At 36.6% G+C, this 19,527-nt stretch overlaps 1 protein-coding gene across 1 annotated transcript; it reads left to right on the plus strand.

The window, feature by feature from the left end:
• The first annotated feature begins 1,417 nt into the window (after nucleotides 1-1,417).
• On the plus strand, nucleotides 1,418-19,171 carry LOC139528563 (uncharacterized oxidoreductase YjmC-like). The gene is made up of 11 exons (XM_071324596.1): nucleotides 1,418-1,565; nucleotides 4,429-4,509; nucleotides 4,953-5,014; nucleotides 5,407-5,460; nucleotides 10,724-10,822; nucleotides 12,039-12,104; nucleotides 12,998-13,058; nucleotides 14,428-14,528; nucleotides 15,245-15,340; nucleotides 16,051-16,161; nucleotides 19,024-19,171. Exons 1-11 carry the CDS (start codon nucleotides 1,463-1,465, stop codon nucleotides 19,063-19,065), a joined length of 876 nt encoding a protein of 291 aa, XP_071180697.1. The 5' UTR covers nucleotides 1,418-1,462; the 3' UTR covers nucleotides 19,066-19,171.
• The last annotated feature ends 356 nt before the right edge of the window (nucleotides 19,172-19,527 follow it).

Genomic DNA, 19,527 nt, shown 5'->3' on the forward strand with positions numbered 1-19,527 from the left:
TGGTGTGACCACTGAACTAATAAACTTTTTTAAGAATCTAACTGAAGCCCGCCTCAGGGTGTGGGATTTTCTCGTTGTTTTGAACTTATGGGCGGTCTTGTGCTGTTTTCTGCTCTTTGATCGAGTTGTCTTTTTAACACATTTCCCGTTTCTTTTGTCAATTTTTCAGTTTTACCTGTTTTTATTTTTTTTTAAAACATGCTTTCATATACAGCCAGCATTCAACATATTTAATATTCTGGAACAAAATAATCAAACTAGAACATGTTGATTTCTATATCCGTTACATTTTCTGTCGTATCATTTTGCTCGTAACAGAAAACAAAATAAACATATAATCTGTCTATCATGTCTATGTATATTTATTATTTGTAGACTAAATACCCCACAGTACGTTTACTAAATGAATTGTAGACTTTATCGTTCATAGATAAGAGTCTGGGTCATTACGTGATATAATACATGTGCACATGTATTATCATACCATCCTAATTTAATGAACTTCTGTCCTACATACTGGACGATAGACAAACATGGAGGGTTTCGAAATTGTAATTCCAAAGGATAATGTTCACAATTTTATCGTAAGCTCATTGGAAGCTGTTGGATTAACCCCAGCACGTGGATCATTGGTTGCAGATATACTAGTATCGGCAGATTACAGAGGAATCTATAGTCATGGGGTCATATTACTTGGTAGCTAATATCTTATTTCAATAATGAGGGGTTAAATTTTACGGAGTTAACTACCAAACAATGTGAAGTCATTATTGTTTTGTTTGTATTTTGTTCTATTTTGCAATGTATTAACGAATCAATTGAACACATATACGTGTTTAAATTTTGATCGTGATATTTATAAAATACTTTTGTTGAAAAAAGTTATTATCTTTTTTAGAATAGTCTCGGTCTACTTTTCGTTCTTTAATATCTAGTCCATATATAATGCTAATTTAGGCAGAAACAATCTAGTTGTTAATTCTGTGGCATTTGGTCTTTTGTTAAGAGTTTTCTCATGTGGGAATTATACCACCGCTTTTTTTAAATACATTGTCAACAATTAGAAATAAACGCATTGTTGAAGGTCGTACGGTTGTCTATAATTGCTTACATCCATTTCATTTGAACTATAGTTAATACAGTTGTTTCATTGCCAACCATACCACATCTTTACTTATTAAAATGTACTTGTTAGTAGGACTAAACGTTAGGGGCTAAATCTTCATGTTTGTATTGTCTTCCAACCTGATTTTTAGATGTAAGATATAATAAAGAGCAGTAATACTATAAAATCTCGAAATCATTTTTTTTATCTATACATTTTGGTACCAAAATGTATATTCTGGCCTTGATTCACATTTATTGAATTAATGCATCAGTTTATGAATTGTCGGTATGTGTGATGTTGAGTGGAAACTGTAAGACATACTAATTTTGAATGTAGCTTCTTTTAGATAAATATATGGACGAAATCAGATCAGGTGTTGTATCAGTAGAAGACAAAGAACCAACAGTTATTAAAGAATCAATAGGAACGGCACTTGTAGACGGAAATAGTTTAATTGGTAAGTTATTTAAGATTGTGTTGACTGTAATGAATCAATTATTGCAAGGAAATTACATGTTATCGTCATTGGTCACATTCTTTATTTCGTCCTCGGGTTACACATTTGTCTTAGAATGCGTGCTTAGACCTTTGGTTTTCCTGCTTGAATGCTTTTGCACTATTAAATTTTGGGGCCCTTCATAGCTTGCTTGTAAGCCAATGATCCATGTTGAAGACCGTACTTTGAACTATAATGGTTTACTATTACAAATTATGAATTTGAAAGAGAGTTGTCTCATTGGCACTCATACCACATCTTCTTATAGAATAGAAGAATAGAATAAGAATAGTTTTATTTGTCAATCAAGATGCCTATGGTATGAAGAGCAGAATAATCAATACAAATTATGATATATATGTAGGACTCTATAGTGCAATGGTACTCTAAAGTGCGATGGTCATACTAAAGTGCGATGGTCTACGCTAAAGTACGATGGTGTATCACGCTAAAGTGCGATGACTGTTTGTTCGCTAAAGTACGGTGGTGTATCACGCTAATAAAAGTGTGATGGACCAAAAGGATAATGTAAAGAACACGGATGTAATAAATAGTATTTTTGCAAAAGCTAGTATGATAAGGTTTTATAACATATGTGATAGGCTTTATAATTACCATTAGGCTTAAAAGTGATTGTTTCTAAATGAAGAAGAACGACTACGTAATAATTGCTAAAATGGTAAGTTAGGTGTGACAAAAATCTTTATATCCTATATATATGATTTTTAGCTCACCTGGCCTAAAAGGCTGCAAATGAAAACAGGATAAAGGATACTTATACGTATACTTTTGTATCTGTATAGTAAGATAGTCGACTGCAGGACACAAGTCCTTCTTCCAGCACCCGAAAAAAAAACACATTTGCCTCAGCCGACAAAGCACGGTCATGTTTAAATTGAGTAAGTCATGGACATTTCGTTTAAAGTTGTTAATCGAATATTCTATATTTATCTTTCAGGATGTTCATTTTTTGTTTGTATAAACGACTGTTTACGTCATAATCCATGGTACGTTTATTACGTCTTTTCTTTCGCAAAACCATCGCACTTTAGCGTGTAAAGGCATCGCACTTTAGCGTAGACCATCGCACTTTAGCGTGACCATCGTACTTTAGCGTCCCCATCGCACTTTAGAGTCCTACATATATATGTATATATATGATAAACATAGATTTTGTTGATTGCTGTAATGAAAACAAAACCCAGAAAAACACATTTGTTATGGTTTATAAAGGAATTAAGTCATATACAGTGTCCATAAGTCTGCATTTTATTTATTTTAGTGGCAGCCCTTTTTATTAAAAAGATTGTTTAATTTGTGAAATGTCCGGTGAAAAGTATTTCATAAATATCCAGGCCGAGAACACAGATCTATATAACCTGCCAACTGAGTTCAGCAAAAAAGGTCGACTGTGATAGAGAGCTGTAAAGTTGACTGATATTGAAAATTTATTAGATAAGTGCCGAAAGTTTTCCCTGCTCAAAACACGTAGACGGAACCATCCTGCAAAACAGTGTATCAAGGTTTCTTTTAGTTGCCTTTAGAAACAAAGGCGGATTTAAAAAGGGACAAGGGTGCGCCCCCCCCCCCCCCTTTCTTCCCATTTATGAGAAAAATATGGTTGATTATATATAGTAGGAAATCACTAAAGTATAATTGGAGTGGCCCCTCTCTTAGACAGTGAGTGTCCCCCCTCCCTTTGAAAATTTCTGTATCCGCCACTGGCATATCAATTTCCTCGCAAGAAGTCCCTAATCCGATCAAAATTTTCCTCATTTTCCCCATCCAGTCAAATGACGGCCCTTACGACTGGGGTGATGGCCTATCAATTAATCAGGAGTACTAGATGGACTTAAGATAATTGTTTACACTCAGTCATGCCAATACTTATGGAATACCTAAAATATCGACCAGATGAGGAAAAGAAATTGAATGAGAAAAATACTAGGCAAGTGATGCCAATAGGGACAAACTGTCAATCAACCATTTTATCTGTGTATATAGGTCATTAATTATTATAAATCATAACGAAGTTGCAGTGGTTGGTGCACTTTCGTAGAGCTTTAAAAACATGTACATTCAAAGTGATCAGTCTTAAAAAATTAGTCATAAAACAGAAACGATATTACAGGCAAAGCCCTAAAACCTACTTAAAACCATGAAACAAAAATAACACTGATGGTGATCACGGATACTATGAACGTGCGTTTGGTTTCTGATGCTTTAGTGGCATCTATAGTTTTATTCATATTAATATTATGCTTTTTGTGAATAGTTGTCTTCTTGGCAATCATACTTAATCGTCTTACTTCGAATATACAAAACATACAGAGAATATGAATGTTTTACTACGCAGAAAATAACACCCAATAAGTGGGAAAGGACATTTATTGTTAAAATGAACTGAATCGCAACTTTGTCAAAAGGCATCGATGTATTGGTGATCAAATAACATAGATGCATATCGTATAATCAAATATAAAAGTATCGTAGTGACCAAATGTATGATATCAAACGAAGGATTGATTCATGACAAAACAATTAGCGAAAACAAATTTAACTGGCAGCAATAAACAAACCAATGAATTATAGACTATTAGTTGATACTTTTATCCAAACAAATGTACCTTGCTTCCTTAATTCTTCCTACATTGTGCGAAAATATTTTTTGAATGTAAAATAGCATACGAGCCTAGTACAAATTGATTTTAAATCCTAGAAATAATCGATCGAAGTCTAGTACACCAATTTCACGTATAATTACTGGTTTCATAAAAGTTCAATGCTTCTCTGAAGGTACTTTTTCCATCAAAAATATTTTCAGGTGCGTATGTTGCCCGGTACTGTATGGATATTGCAATCAAAAAAGCAAAAGAAGCTGGAATTGGATTTGTCACGTGTAGAGGTGAGAATATTGTTTCAGCTTATCATGGCATTTAATTAACAGTTAATTTACAAAAAAAGATACATCGCTTCGATAATGTTTAATGTCAACACATACATGTTGACTAAAAGATTGCTGACACACAGGATAAAAAAGGCCACTAGCAGTAGACTGCCAAGTCCTATACATTTGAGTCAAATGCACTTTTAGTTGATTAATGCGATACTGGTTTTCAGTTCACTTGTTGCAAACTTCGTGTTGATATTTTTCTTCTACTGTATATTTGCGCTTATTTTTTATGTTGTATAACTTGCTATATGCTTCTTAATTTTTGCGAACAACAACGTAGACATAAAAGAAACATATAAAATTACATTTAAACGTGTTATTCGGTCGCAACTGATAGGCGTTAACGCTGCTTTTTCTTTTATTGATGTAATCATTATTTTTTTTTATGATTTTAGGAGCAAATCACTTCGGTATGGCAGGATGGTACAGTATGTATGCGATGGAACAAGGATTTGTGGTAAATTATATTTTCAATATTTAATTGATGTGCATGTGTTGGTAAAAACAAAAACAGTTTCCATTTTAGTCTCGATAAAAGCCAAACATTTATCCTTTCCCTTATTTAATATAAAACAATTGCTGTACAGTGTACATGTATGTACTCCTTAATATGATTTTTTTTTTTCGAATGATTTTTTTTCTCTGTTTAAAAATACTATTTTGCATTATAAATACATGATTAGAAAGTATCAAATTGGTATTTCCCGTGTTGTTTTTAAGGTCTGTTTCTCTATCAATTCAGCTGTTTCCTTTTATATGCAGTTACAGACAATAATGTCATTTTTGTCATTATTCATTATCATCAATTTATATTTAAGATTATTTATTTTATTTCGTACTCAATTACAGGGAGTAGCTTTATGTAATACCAATCCTCGAATGGTTCCCACTAGAGGGACAAGGGTAAGTACAGGAATGGTTCCCACTAGAGGGACAAGGGTAAGTCCAGGAATGCTTCCACTAGAAGGACAAGGGTAAGTACGGGAATGGTTCCACTAGAGGGACAAGGGTAAGTACAGGAATGGTTCCCACTAGAGGGACAAGGGTAAGTACAGGAATGGTTCCCACTAGAGGGACAAAGGTAAGTCAAGGAATTAATGGTTCCACTAGAGGGACAAGGGTAAGTACGGGAATGGTTCCCACTAGAGGGACAAGGGTAAGTCCAGGAATGGTTCCACTAGAGGGACAAGGGTAAGTACAGGAATGGTTCCCACTAGAGGGACAAACGTAAGTACAGGAATGGTTCCCATTAGAGGGACAAGGGTAAGTACAGGAATGGTTCGAACTAGAGGGACAAGGGTAAGTACAGGAATGGTCCCAACTAGAGGGACAAGGGTAAGTCCAGGAATGGTTCCACTAGAGGGACAAGGGTAAGTACAGGAATGGTTCCCACTAGAGGGACAAGGGTAAGTACGGGAATGGTTTCCACTAGAGGGACAAATGTAAGTACTGGAATGGTTCCCACTAGAGGGACAAGGGTAAGTACAGGAATGGTTCCCCCTAAAGGGACAAGGGTAAGTACAGGAATGGTTCCCACTAGAGGGACAAGGGTAAGTACAGGAATGATTCCCACTAAAGGGACAATGGTAAGTACAGGAATGGTTCCACCTAGAGGGACAAGGGTAAGTACAGGAATGATTCCCATTAGAGGGACAAGGATAAGTACAGAAATGGTTCCACTAGAGGGACAAGGGTAAGTACAGGATAGGTTCCCACTAGAGGGACAAGGGTAAGTACAGGAATGTTTCCCACTAGAGGGACAAGGGTAAGTACATGAATGGTTCCCACTAGAGGGACAAATGTAAGTACAGGAATGGTTCCCACTAGAGGGACAAGGGTAAGTACAGGAATGGTTCCCACTAGAGGGACATGGGTAAGTACAGGAATGGTTCCCACTAGAGGGACCAGGGTAAGTACAGGAATGGTTCCCACTAGAGGGACAAGGGTAAGTACAGGAATGGTTCCCATTAGAGGGACAAGGGTAAGTACGGGAATGGTTCCCACTAGAGGGACAAGGGTAATTACAGGAATGGTTCCCCCTAAAGGGACAAGGGTAAGTACAGGAATGGTTCTCCCAAAAGGGCCAAGTGTAAGTACAGGAATGGTTCCCATTAAAGAGACAAGGGTAAGTACAGGAATGGTTCCCACTAGAGGGCCAACGTAAGTACAGGAATGGTTTTCACTAGAGGGACAAGGGTAAGTACAGGAATGGTTCCCACTAAAGGGACAAGGGTAAGTACAGAAATGATTTCCACTAGAGGGACAAGGGTAAGTACAAGAATGGTTCCCACTAGAGGGACAAGGGTAAGTACAGGAATGGTTCCCCCTAAAGGGACAAGGGTAAGTACAGGAATGGTTCCCACTAAAGGGACAAGGGTAAGTACAGGAATGGTTCCCACAAGAGAGAGAAGTGTAAGTACAGAAATGGTTCCCACTAGAGGGACAAACGTAAGTACAGGAATGGTTCCCACTAGAGAGAAAAGGGTAAGTACAGGAATGGTTCCCACTAAAGGGACAAGGGTAAGTACAGGAATGGTTCCCACTAGAGGGACAAGGGTAAGTCCAGGAATGGTTCCACTAGAGGGACAAGGGTAAGTACAGGAATGTTTTCCACTAGAGGGACAAATGTAAGTACAGGAATGGTTCCCACTAGAGGGACAATGGTAAGTACAGGAATGGTTCCCCCTAAAGGGACAAGGGTAAGTACAGGAATGGTTCTCCCTAAAGGGCCAAGTGTAAGTACAGGAATGGTTCCCACTAGAGGGACAAGGGTAAGTACAGGAATGATTTCCGCTAAAGGGACAAGGGTAAGTACAGGAATGGTTCCTACAAGAGAGAGAAGTGTAAGTACAGGAAGCATGGTTCCGACTAGAGGGACAAGGGTAGGTACAGGAATGGTTCCCACTAGAGGGACAAAGGTAAGTACAGGAATGGTTCCCACTAGAGGGACAAGGGTAAGTACAGGAATGGTTCCCACTAGAGAGACAAGGGTAGGTACATGAATGGTTCCCACTAGAGGGACAAGGGTAAGTGCAGGAATGGTTCCCACTAAAGGGACAAGGGTAAATACAGGAATGGTTCCCACTAGAGGGACAAATGTAAGTTCAGGAATGGTTCCCACTAGAGGGACAAGGGTAAGTACAGGAATGATTCCCACTAGAGGGACAAAGGTAAGTACAGGAATGGTTCCCACTAGAGGAATTAGGGCAAGTTCAGAAATGGTTCCAATGTAATAAACACGGGAAGTATTGTCGATATAAATAGACAAGTAGAATATATGGTTCCCACTAGAGGGACAAGGGTAAGTACAGGAATGGTTCCCACTAGAGGGACATGGGTAAGTACAGGAATGGTTCCCACTAGAGGGGCCAGGGTAAGTACAGGAATGGTTCCCGTAAGTACAGGAATGGTTCCCACTAGAGAGAAAAGGGTAAGTACAGGAATGGTTCCCACTAAAGGGACAAGGGTAAGTACAGGAATGGTTCCCACTAGAGGGACAAGGGTAAGTCCAGGAATGGTTCCACTAGAGGGACAAGGGTAAGTACAGGAATGTTTTCCACTAGAGGGACAAATGTAAGTACAGGAATGGTTCCCACTAGAGGGACAATGGTAAGTACAGGAATGGTTCCCCCTAAAGGGACAAGGGTAAGTACAGGAATGGTTCTCCCTAAAGGGCCAAGTGTAAGTACAGGAATGGTTCCCACTAGAGGGACAAGGGTAAGTACAGGAATGATTTCCGCTAAAGGGACAAGGGTAAGTACAGGAATGGTTCCACTAGAGGGACAAGGGTAAGTACAGGAATGGTTCCCACTAGAGGGACAAGGGTAAGTAAAGGAATGTTTCCCACTAGAAGGACAAGGGTAAATACAGGAATGGTTCCCACTAGAGGGACACATGTAAGTATAGGAATGGTTCCCACTAGAGGGACAAGGGTAAGTACAGGAATGGTTCCCATTAGAGGGACAAGGGTAAGTACAGGAATGATACCCACTAGAGGGACAAGGGTAAGTACAGGAATGATTCCCATTTGAGGGACAAGGGTAAGTACAGGAATGGTTCCCACTAGAGGGACAAACCTAAGTACAGGAATGGTTCCCACTAGAGGGACAAGGGAAATTACAGGAATGGTTCCCACTAGAGAAACAAGGGTAAGTACAGGAATGGTTCCCATTAGAGGGACAAGGGTAAGTACAGGAATGGTTCCCATTAGAGGGACAAGGGTAAGTACAGGAATGGTTTCCACTAGAGGGACAAGGGTAAGTACAGGAATGGTTCCCACTAAAGGGACAAGGGTAAGTACAGGAATGATTTCCACTAGAGGGACAAGGGTAAGTACAGGAATGGTTCCCACTAGAGAGACAAGGGTAAGTACATGAATGGTTCCCACTAGAGTGACAAGGGTAAGTACAGGAATGGTTCTCACTAGAGGGACAAGGGTAAGTACAGGAATGGTTCCCACAAGAGAGAGAAGTGTTAGTACAGGAATGGTTCCCACTAGAGAGACAAGGGTAAGTACATGAATGGTTCCCACTAGAGTGACAAGGGTAAGTACATGAATGGTTCTCACTAAAGGGACAAGGGTAAGTACAGGAATGGTTCCCACAAGAGAGAGAAGTGTTAGTACAGGAATGGTTCCCACTAGAGGGACAAACGTAAGTACAGGAATGGTTCCCACTAGAGAGACAAGGGTAAGTACAGGAATGGTTCCCACTAAAGGGACAAGGGTAAGTACAGGAATGATTCCCACCTGGTGGACAAGGGTAAGTACAGGAATGGTTCCCACTAGAGGGACAAGGGTAAGTACAGGAATGGTTCTCACTAGAGGGACAAGGGTAAGTACAGGAATGGTTCCTACAAGAGAGACAAGGGTAGGTACATGAATGGTTCCCACTAGAGGGACAAGGGTAAGTGCAGGAATGGTTCCCACTAAAGGGACAAGGGTAAATACAGGAATGGTTCCCACTAGAGGGACAAATGTAAGTTCAGGAATGGTTCCCACTAGAGGGACAAGGGTAAGTACAGGAATGATTCCCACTAGAGGGACAAAGGTAAGTACAGGAATGGTTCCCACTAGAGGAATTAGGGCAAGTTCAGAAATGGTTCCAATGTAATAAACACGGGAAGTATTGTCGATATAAATAGACAAGTAGAATATATGGTACTATAATTCTGGCTTTTATTATACATTGAAACGCTTGTATAGACTTGGGCGAGACAAATATTTAAAATATACAAGGAACAATTTACAAATTTACTGATCGACAGTTAAAGTAGATTAAGTCGACTAAATCAAATTATTGTATTCCATTTAAACACCAGAATAATGGTTAAATGGTTAAAGTTAACAAGAAAATAGTTCGGCAAGTTATCAGCTGACAACTAGACAGTACACAGATAGTACACAGATACTGGTCAAGCAGGATATCGCCCAGGATTTCTCAAGCTTAAGTTATTAGTTATGATAAGAGCTCGAGTTATCTGTATATCCTTCTTCTGTCAAAATATTCAACTGGTTCCTCCGAATATATAATCAATCTTCACAACTCTATAGATGTTCCAAAAAAGAGCAATACTTGTATGTAGGAATAGTGAAGACGTTCCCCCAATAGTTCCGAATAAAGCAGCAATTGTAAATATGGATAATGATAACAATCCTCGAATAGTTCCGAAAAGAGATACAATGACAAGCACACATGACCTAAACAATCGTTTAATGGTTCCGAATAGAGCATCAAAGATAAGTTCTTATAGCCTAGACAACATCTAAATGGTTCTAACTTCAAGAAGAATAGTATGTAAACAAAAAACGTCTGAAAATCTGTTAGTATTTAAGACTAGGGGGGATACTAGCGTTGTAAGTACAAACAGTTTGGACAATCCGAAAATGCTTCCTATTAGATGAACTGCAGTATACATGTGTTTGTTGTTTATTAAACATTTGATGCCAAAAAATCATTTATATAAAGGTTAAAGATTAGAATGCTTACAGGATTTTATGGCCATAATTATCTTTTCTACAAATTAGTCATTATATAATGTACTTAATTCTTCAAAGTCAAAGTAACATTCGTTTGTTATTGTTATTTTTTTTTTTTTTTTTTTTATCATTTTTGAAAATCAGAAAGAATATCATTGAGTTTTATTCAAATGGTTTTTTTCACTGAAGTCCACTTTAGGTACAAATCCAATCAGTATTGCAGCTCCTGGAAATCATGGTGACAGTTTTATCCTAGATATGGCTACTACAGTGGTGGCTGCTGGAAAGGTTAGAATGTTTGTCTTATTCGTGATAACATACGACTATCCTTAAGAAGTGTTTAAGTCAGTTCAGAATGCATGTAACAGTAGGTTACCGAAGTCCAAATCTGACTCATCAATCGAGTTCAGAAGACAAACTAAGGTAACTAACACGACTAAGAGAAATACTATTTAGGGAGCTACCATTTGATTTTTATTGGGGGGCTAGGATGAAAAATTTTGTCCTGCATTTTTTTTTAGTTGTAATCTCTGTCCTGCCTTTTTATTTTTCACTCTATTCGGTCCTGCCTTTTTTTTATTAGTTTATCCTGACTTTTTTTACCTAAATTGTCATCCTGCCTTTTTTTTTTTGCAAAGTGTCTCATCCTGCCTTTTTTTTTTACTCAAAACTCCTGTCCTGCCTATTTTTTTCAAATTTCATCCTAGCCCCCCATAAAAATCAAATGGTAGCTCCCTTACTAGTATTCAATAATACTTTTACAAATTTGTGTATTCCATTCATCCTTACACAAATCTGACGACCTTTTCATAGCATTAATTAACCTTATTAAAAAGTGTATAATCCGGGAAAACAAAAACAAGCCTTGATTACGACAGAAACTATCACCGTCAGTGAACCACAACCTGCATCTAAAAAACAAAGAGTACTTAACGAAATAACAAACAAACACACTAAATTCAAGTCTGGATGATAATCCAGCTTAAATGGGTAAGTGCATTAGATTTATTTTTAATTATTCAGTTTAAATAGTTAAAATCAATTTTTAAAAATCATTTACATCGTCGTCTTTCAAAACGGTAAACAAAAATGGCCGGTATTTCAGCATAGCAACGTAACTTGGGGTTATCGGTAGTGCGCATAAATTTTGCATCTTCCAATTTCCGGAGTCCGCTAAAACAGATTCTTCCCGAATACAGTCTTTTTAATATTACCTGATTATACTGGGAAAAAAATGTAAAAGATCAGATTTATTCTCTTCTAAGCATAACTTAATATGCGTGATTAGGTCCATAGTATCTATAAGAATTGCATATATATCAGTAAGGAATTTATTCAAAATATGTATAATATGCTTGAAAGAAATGATGCCCGTTCATGAAGTCGTCTTTATCTCTAACAATTTCATGTAGTAAAACATAACGTGTTCGTATTATTTCATAGATTACGCGAACGATTTGATTATAAAAACATGGAAAACAATTGTTCTCTCTTTTTGATTCAGTTGAAGATCATGGCTTTAAAGCATAGTATTCTTCCAGAAAATATGATTGTTGATGTGAATGGGCATGTGAGTATCCATACAAATGATTATATTATATGTATCACCATTATATTTAAAAACATTCCAAAGATTATATTATCGATTTCTGTAAACATCTTGAATTGTAAAACGCACTAGATAGTAAGCAATTGCCCAAGTTTTACTGTAATGCTGATCCAATATTTCATTACATTCCTGTTTTATCATCTTTAAATCGAAAAACCTTAACTGAAGGGTTTAACCGAGATAGAGCTTCATATTTTTTCATTCTCCACTATTAAGCAAATGATGTAAATTTTTATATTCAAGATGGCCGCCGAGAAAAAAATCAAAAACATGTTGGCTATAACTCTCTGAAATGATAACGTACACCCTTAAGAAGGTCTTTGCCAAATCCTATGCGTGTATCACCATTTGCATGATTTTGTCAACTTTCATTTAAGCCGCCCAACCATCAGCTACGTAAATCCGTGAATGATACGAGAATGTTGGTGATAATAAGGAAAAGAATGATGTTTGGCTTGCCTGCTTGGCAATGGATTCTAAACTATTTCTAGACAGAAAATTACAGATTCACGTCTAGAGTTGAACTTACTGTTTCTATATGGACTAGACTAGTATGGTATCTAGTGGCACCGAGACGACTATAAACGCCAAAGCAATCTCTAACAACGATTATTTACAAACCCAAATGAAAATAACATTAGGGAGCACCGATGTCAAACAGAACAAAACAATAGGATGACTCTACTTTAAAATACTTTGATAATAAACTGTTGAAGATATGACACTAGAGGATCATCTAATCTTGTATACTAGTTAGTCAGTGTACTCTATGTTGACTTGACTGTAAGTTATGGCATTTAATCAGTTGGTCGCCATCAATACCATAATTTTATCTTATCATTTGATATCTATAGGAAAGCCGTAAATACGAAGATTTTAATGGTGTGTTTCCGGTCGGAGGTAGAGAAGAAACTGGTAGGGTATGCAGTTAATAAAGTAAAGTTAATATTTGTTTAGATATATATCGGGTATATTCGTTCAGTCAATATGAAGACAAGTTCTCAGTTACTTCAGTCAACATCAGTGATTTTGTAAATTTCTTAGTCAACATCAGTGATTTTGTAAATTTCTTAGTCAACATCAGTGATTTTGTAAATTTCTTAGTCAACATCAGTGATTTTGTAAATTTCTTAGTCAACATCAGTGATTTTGTTACCTCCATAATCAATCAGTGATTAGTCAAATGATGTTTACTTTTACATATACAAGCGAAACAAAAAAAGTCCCTTTTCCTTATCCACTAAAACACAAAACCTTGAAATATAATGCTCCAAAACAACACAAAACACATGTATTTTTAAAAATTTGACAGTTAGTGCATACTTCATTTGAGCCTGCAAAAAGTCTGTTTCATATGATAGCGAGTTGATTGATTGTCGATGAAAATACAGGTGTCCGCCACCAAACTCAACAACTTACAGCAATCCGTCGTACGAACTATGCTTACGTTAACGGGTTTATTTATATAAACTTTAAATTAGAGGAAAACTACAAATAGACGTCGACATGGTATGTCGTTTGTTATTAAGAGAGAGAAAATAATCAGAAAGACATCATACTATCTTAGTCAAATGAACACTAGACGAAAACATCGTCAACTAGTGAATTATATTTTAGATATTTGTACATTAGGTATGTCTAAAAGTCATATAAAAAGGATATGTGGTATGATTGCCAACAGGTAACTATTCAACAAAGTCAAAATAATGTGGATTACAGCATTTGCACATGACACTCAACACCGAGCAAAACCCATTCCGTATAAATGTGAAAAAAACGAAACCACGAAGAAAAAAGCCTTCGGCCTTATCTATGACAAAACATGGATTAACAAAGTCTTCCACCAATCATCTGATTTGTATGACAATCATTCACAGTTTCAACTTCTTCTGAATAGATATAGTTATTAGACTGATTATTTCGAAAATAAACTCATCATATATACCAAGTTTGTAATTTTTTATTTGCGTCAAACGCCCGTTTCGTCCACAAAAGACTCACCAGTGTCGCTCGAATAAAAACGTGTAAAGGCCAAATAAAAAAGTACGAAGTTGAAGAGCAGTGTGAACAATTTCCTTGAACAAAGATTTATAGAATTAAAAAAAATAACAAATGTGTTGCTTCTGATCGTGCCTGCGAAAGACAGGGAAGTCAAATTATTCGGACATGAAAAGAACACAAGATTTGATTAATCGCTTCTCAGGAAATACCTATGAAAGACTAACTGATTCATGGATTATTTTCACATCTAACATATGATTATTGATTTTTTTTTCCTCCTTAGGTGGTTATAAGGGGTTTGGTTTGGCCATGATGATTGATATCCTTAGCGGTGTTTTAAGTGGTGCAGAATTTGGGGCAAATTGCAAAGGAGCAGGAAATCTGGTAACATATTTAAAGAACTTTGATTTTAACGTTTTTGTTTATAAGCAAATACTATTTTTCTGCTCTTGTGTGTTTAAAAAGGTTATTATATCATATTAACTTTTCGAGAACATTTAATTTGATTGAATCACATTCTTTATGCTGATTTTCCCCGCAATATATTTTCTGCTATCTACATGTATATATTATACAAATGATTCGTGTTTAACCGAACTTCTTCGTTTGTTTTTTGATTTTTAGAATTGTATTTGTAATATGCTATTTTATACTGTTTTTATGTGAAGACAAATATGCTTTCCGTACTCAAGGAATTAACCCAGTTACGAAATTTGATGACTTATGTAAACGAATATACATCATGTTGACAATTCTCTCAAAAGAAAGGCGAAGGATACCAAATGAACATTCAAACTGATAAGTCGAAAATAAACTGAAAATGCAATGGCTAAAAAAGAAAAAGACAAACAGACAAACAATAGTACACAAAACAGAACATAGACAAACTAAGTACTGAGCAACACGAACACCACTCAAAACTTGGGTGATCTCATGTGCTCCGGAAGGGTAAGCAATGTAAACATCTCAAGCTTTACCAAATTTTGTTTTTAATTTGTACTTAATTTGATAATTGTGAAGAATATAAACGAGATACCGTTATAAGGGATAAAAGCCTTGATTCTTTATGATTATATCTTTTTCTCCATTTTTTTCAACAGGGTTTAGGTTTTATAGCAATTGCTCCTAATCAATTTGAAGATGGTTTTACAAACAGAATGCAATGTTTGATAGATGCTTGCAGAAATCAACCGTCTGTATGTCATTGACTTCATTTCTTCACAATAACGTTGATAAATACATGTATATCAATATAATTTAATTTTTGATGTAATACGTCTTCTGATTGGCTGCAATTATTATGTCTATCAGCTCATATGCATGATTGTTTTTCTTTTCATGAACTATACCTTGAAATGGATTATAAATCAAATTATGAGGAATGACTGTAAAAAAATCTGTACATTCGGGAAAATCTCCCAATTTGTGGTGCAAACTTTAAAATAATTCGCTACGCGTACACACACACAAATATTAAGGTGACTTATTCTATAAATGCATTTGTTTACTGTGTTCATATGAGTTAAAATGTAAAGGTTTCTCTCCGAGTTTTGATGAAATCGATACACTTAAAAACAGTGATTACCATGGTTAATGTTATATTCTTCTCATGTTTCTTTATTATTCAAAAATTAAAAAAACAATTATATATATATTGATATAAAAATGTCTTGAAACTCATAATTTCTATGTCGCTATTCATGTTAAGGTAAGACTTTAGCATGAAGATACTAAAACGTTTAAACAGTTTTATATGAATGTATTTTTGTAAATAGCGACAGAAACTAGTTCGAAGAAATCGCTGTGTGTATATAATTTAAAATGTGTACTGAACTATTACATAAATTTGTGAAAAGGCGATTCCTTAACATCAACATTTCAATATAATATTTCATTGACTTCAAAGGTTCACAAGGATCGTCCAGTATTGGTTCCAGGGGATCTAGAAAAACAGCACATGGAATTGTGTGATAAACTCGGTGGTATACCATATGCAAGAAATCATTTACAGTTTGTTGTAAGTAAATAAAGACAAAAAAAATAATTGCTTCTGGCTTAGCTTACAAAACAGGAGTTATCCTGCAATTTATGTATGCTACCACAAAATAAAATTGCGAATGGAAATGAGGAATGTGTCAAAGAGACAACAACCCGACCATAGAGCAAACAACAGCAGAAGGTCACCAACATTTATACGAACCCATGGTAAACAGTATACTATTAAATAAGAACATAAAGATATGCGTGGTACATGTAATATAAGTATAAATTGTCTGTGTCACTATCTTTTTGTCACTTCTGTGTATTATGCGCATTCCTCTAAAATGACGTTACGAAGGAAAATATTTAATGCGATTAATCAAAATCAAAGTTTTGTGACGCCAGAAGATTGAGGTAACACAATATTTGACATGAAACTAGTCCATTACACTAAGTGATGATACTTGTTATTTTTGTATCCATCCTCTCATGGTTGGCCTAGTCATATAATTAATACGAGACTAAAACTAGAGGCTCTCAAGAGCCTGTATCGCTCACCTGATTCTACTTGGGTTTTTGAAATCATATAAAAAAATATAAAATTTGGCTAAAAGTGACAACACAACCTCATTTATAAGGAAAGGAACATGTTTAATTTCATTCAAAAGTCCCCCACTGGCGGCCATCTTGGATGACGGATCGGCTACAAAGTAACAACACTTTGTCAGTACCTCATAAGGAACATTCATGCCATGTTTGGTTTTATTCCATTCAGTGGTTCTCTAAAAGAAGTCATTTGTATGCATTTCCCATAGGGTCCTATGTTAAACTAAGTCCCCTGCTGGTGGCCATCTTGGATGATGGATCGGCTACAAAGTAACAACACTTGGTCAGCACCTCATAAGGAACATTCATGCAATGTTTGGTTTTATTCCATTCAGTGGTTCTCTAAAAGAAGTCATTTGTATGCATTTCCCATAGGGTCCTATGTTAAACTAAGTCCCCCGCTGGCGGCAATCTTGGATAATGGATCGGCTACAAAGTAACAACACTTGGTCAGCACCACATTAGGAACATTCATGCCATGTTTGATTTCATTCCATTCAGTGGTTCTCTAAAAGAAGTCATTTGTATGCATTTCCCATAGGGTCCTATGTTAAACTAAGTCCCACACTGGCGGCCATCTTGGATGATGGATCGGCTACAAAGTAACAACACTTGGTCAGCACCACATAAGGAACATTCATGCCATGTTTGGTTTCATTCTATTCAGTGGTTCACTAGAAGAAGTGATTTGTATGCATTTCCATTAGGGTCCTATGTTAAACTAAGTCCCCCGCTGGCGGCCATCTTGGATAATGGATCAGCTACAAAGTAACAACACTTGGTCAGCACTCCATAAAGAACATTCATGCTATGTTTGGTTTAATTCCATTTAGTGGTTCTCTAAAAGAAGTCATTTGTATGCATTTCCCGTAGGGTCCTATGTTAAACTAAGTCCCCGGCTGGTGGCCATCTTGGATGATGGATCAGCAACAAAGTAACAACACTTGGTCAGCACCTCATAAGGAACATTCATGCCATGTTTGGTTTCATTCCATTCAGTGGTTCTCTAAAAGAAGTCATTTGTATGCATTTCCCATAGGGTCCTATGTTAAACTAAGTCCCCCGCTGGCGGCAATCTTGGATAATGGATCGGCTACAAAGTAACAACACTTGGTCAGCACCCCATAAGGAACATTCATGCTATGTTTGGTTTTATTCCATTCAGTGGTTCTCTAAAAGAAGTCATTTGTATGCATTTCCCATAGGGTCCTATGTTAAACTAAGTCCCCTGCTGGGGGCCATCTTTGATGATGGATCGGCTACAAAGTAACAACACTTGGTCAGCACCACATAAGGAACATTCATGCCATGTTTGGTTTCATTCCATTCAGTGGTTCACTAGAAGAAGTCATTTGTATGCATTTCCAATAGGGTCCTATGTTAAACTAAGTCCCCGCTGGCGGCCATCTTGGATAATGGATCGGCTACAAAGTAACAACAATTGGTCAGCACTCCATAAGGAACATTCATGCAATGTTTGGTTTCATTCCATTTAGTGGTTCTCTAGAAGAAGTCATTTGTATGCATTTCCCATAGGGTCCTATGTTAAACTAAGTCCCCCGCTGGCGGCCATCTTGGATGATGGATCGGCTACAAAGTAACAACACTTGGTCAGCACCCCATAAGGATAATTCATGCTATGTTTGGTTTTATTCCATTCAGTGGTTCTCTAAAAGAAGTAATTTGTATGCATTTCCCATAGGGTCCTATGTTAAACTAAGCCCCCGGCTGGCGGCCATCTTGGATGATGGATCGGCAACAAAGTAACAACACTTGGTCAGCACCTCATAAGGAACATTCATGCCATGTTTGGTTTCATTCCATTCAGTGGTTCTCTAAAAGAAGTCATTTGTATGCATTTCCCATAGCGTCCTATGTTAAACTAAGTCCCCCGCTGGCGGCCATCTTGGATGATGGATCGGCTACAAAGTAACAACACTTGGTCAGCACCTCATATGGAACATTCATGCCATGTTTGGTTCCATTCCATTCAGTGGTTCTCTAGAAGAAGTTCAAAATGTAAATTGTTAACGACGACGACGACGGACGACGACGCCGGACGACGACGACGACGGACGACGGACGCCAAGTGGTGAGAAAAGCTCACTTGGCCCTTTGGGCCAGGTGAGCTAAAAAATGTTTAGAACAAATCGTGAACAGGGAAAACATTCCGAAAATTTATGGTTTTGAAATTTAGAAATTTTACTGACTATACTAGATTTATATTTTTTATGTTTGAAGTGAATAACATTTCATTTGTTCTAATACATAATGTTGTGTTTTGTCTTTTTAGGAACGTATTGCAAAACGATATAAAATCACACCACTACTTTAGAATATAAGAGATATATCAATTATACAAAAAGAGGAGCGACATGATAATAATAAATATTATTTTGCACACCTGATGTTGATTGTTTTACAAACGCGAGCGTAATCTATAATTTCTATTTTTTAATGTGTCATTAGACATTATTGAAGAGGATAAGTAAGACATTATTGTCTCTGTTTAAGAACTTCATTTCAGTGCTGAAGTTTGCTGACGTTTGGGACCAAGATCGATATACTTTCATATAAGTATGGACTCATGGTCAGTGTTATCATTTTAAACAACCATTTTAAAATTAGAAAACATTCAATAAGTATTCAGCTTCCTTTCATTGTTCTATATACGATACTGGTAAATTGTCAATACAGGTGATAACTGTGAAAAAGAGATTTATCTACATGTGGCTAAGTGTTTGTTTTCAAATCTCTTTGGCTTAAAGGACGTTCGCTAGTAATGTTTTGACTTTTG

The sequence above is a fragment of the Mytilus edulis genome, chromosome 6 (assembly GCF_963676685.1).
Source record: "Mytilus edulis chromosome 6, xbMytEdul2.2, whole genome shotgun sequence".
Taxonomy (NCBI): Eukaryota; Metazoa; Mollusca; class Bivalvia; order Mytilida; family Mytilidae; genus Mytilus; species Mytilus edulis.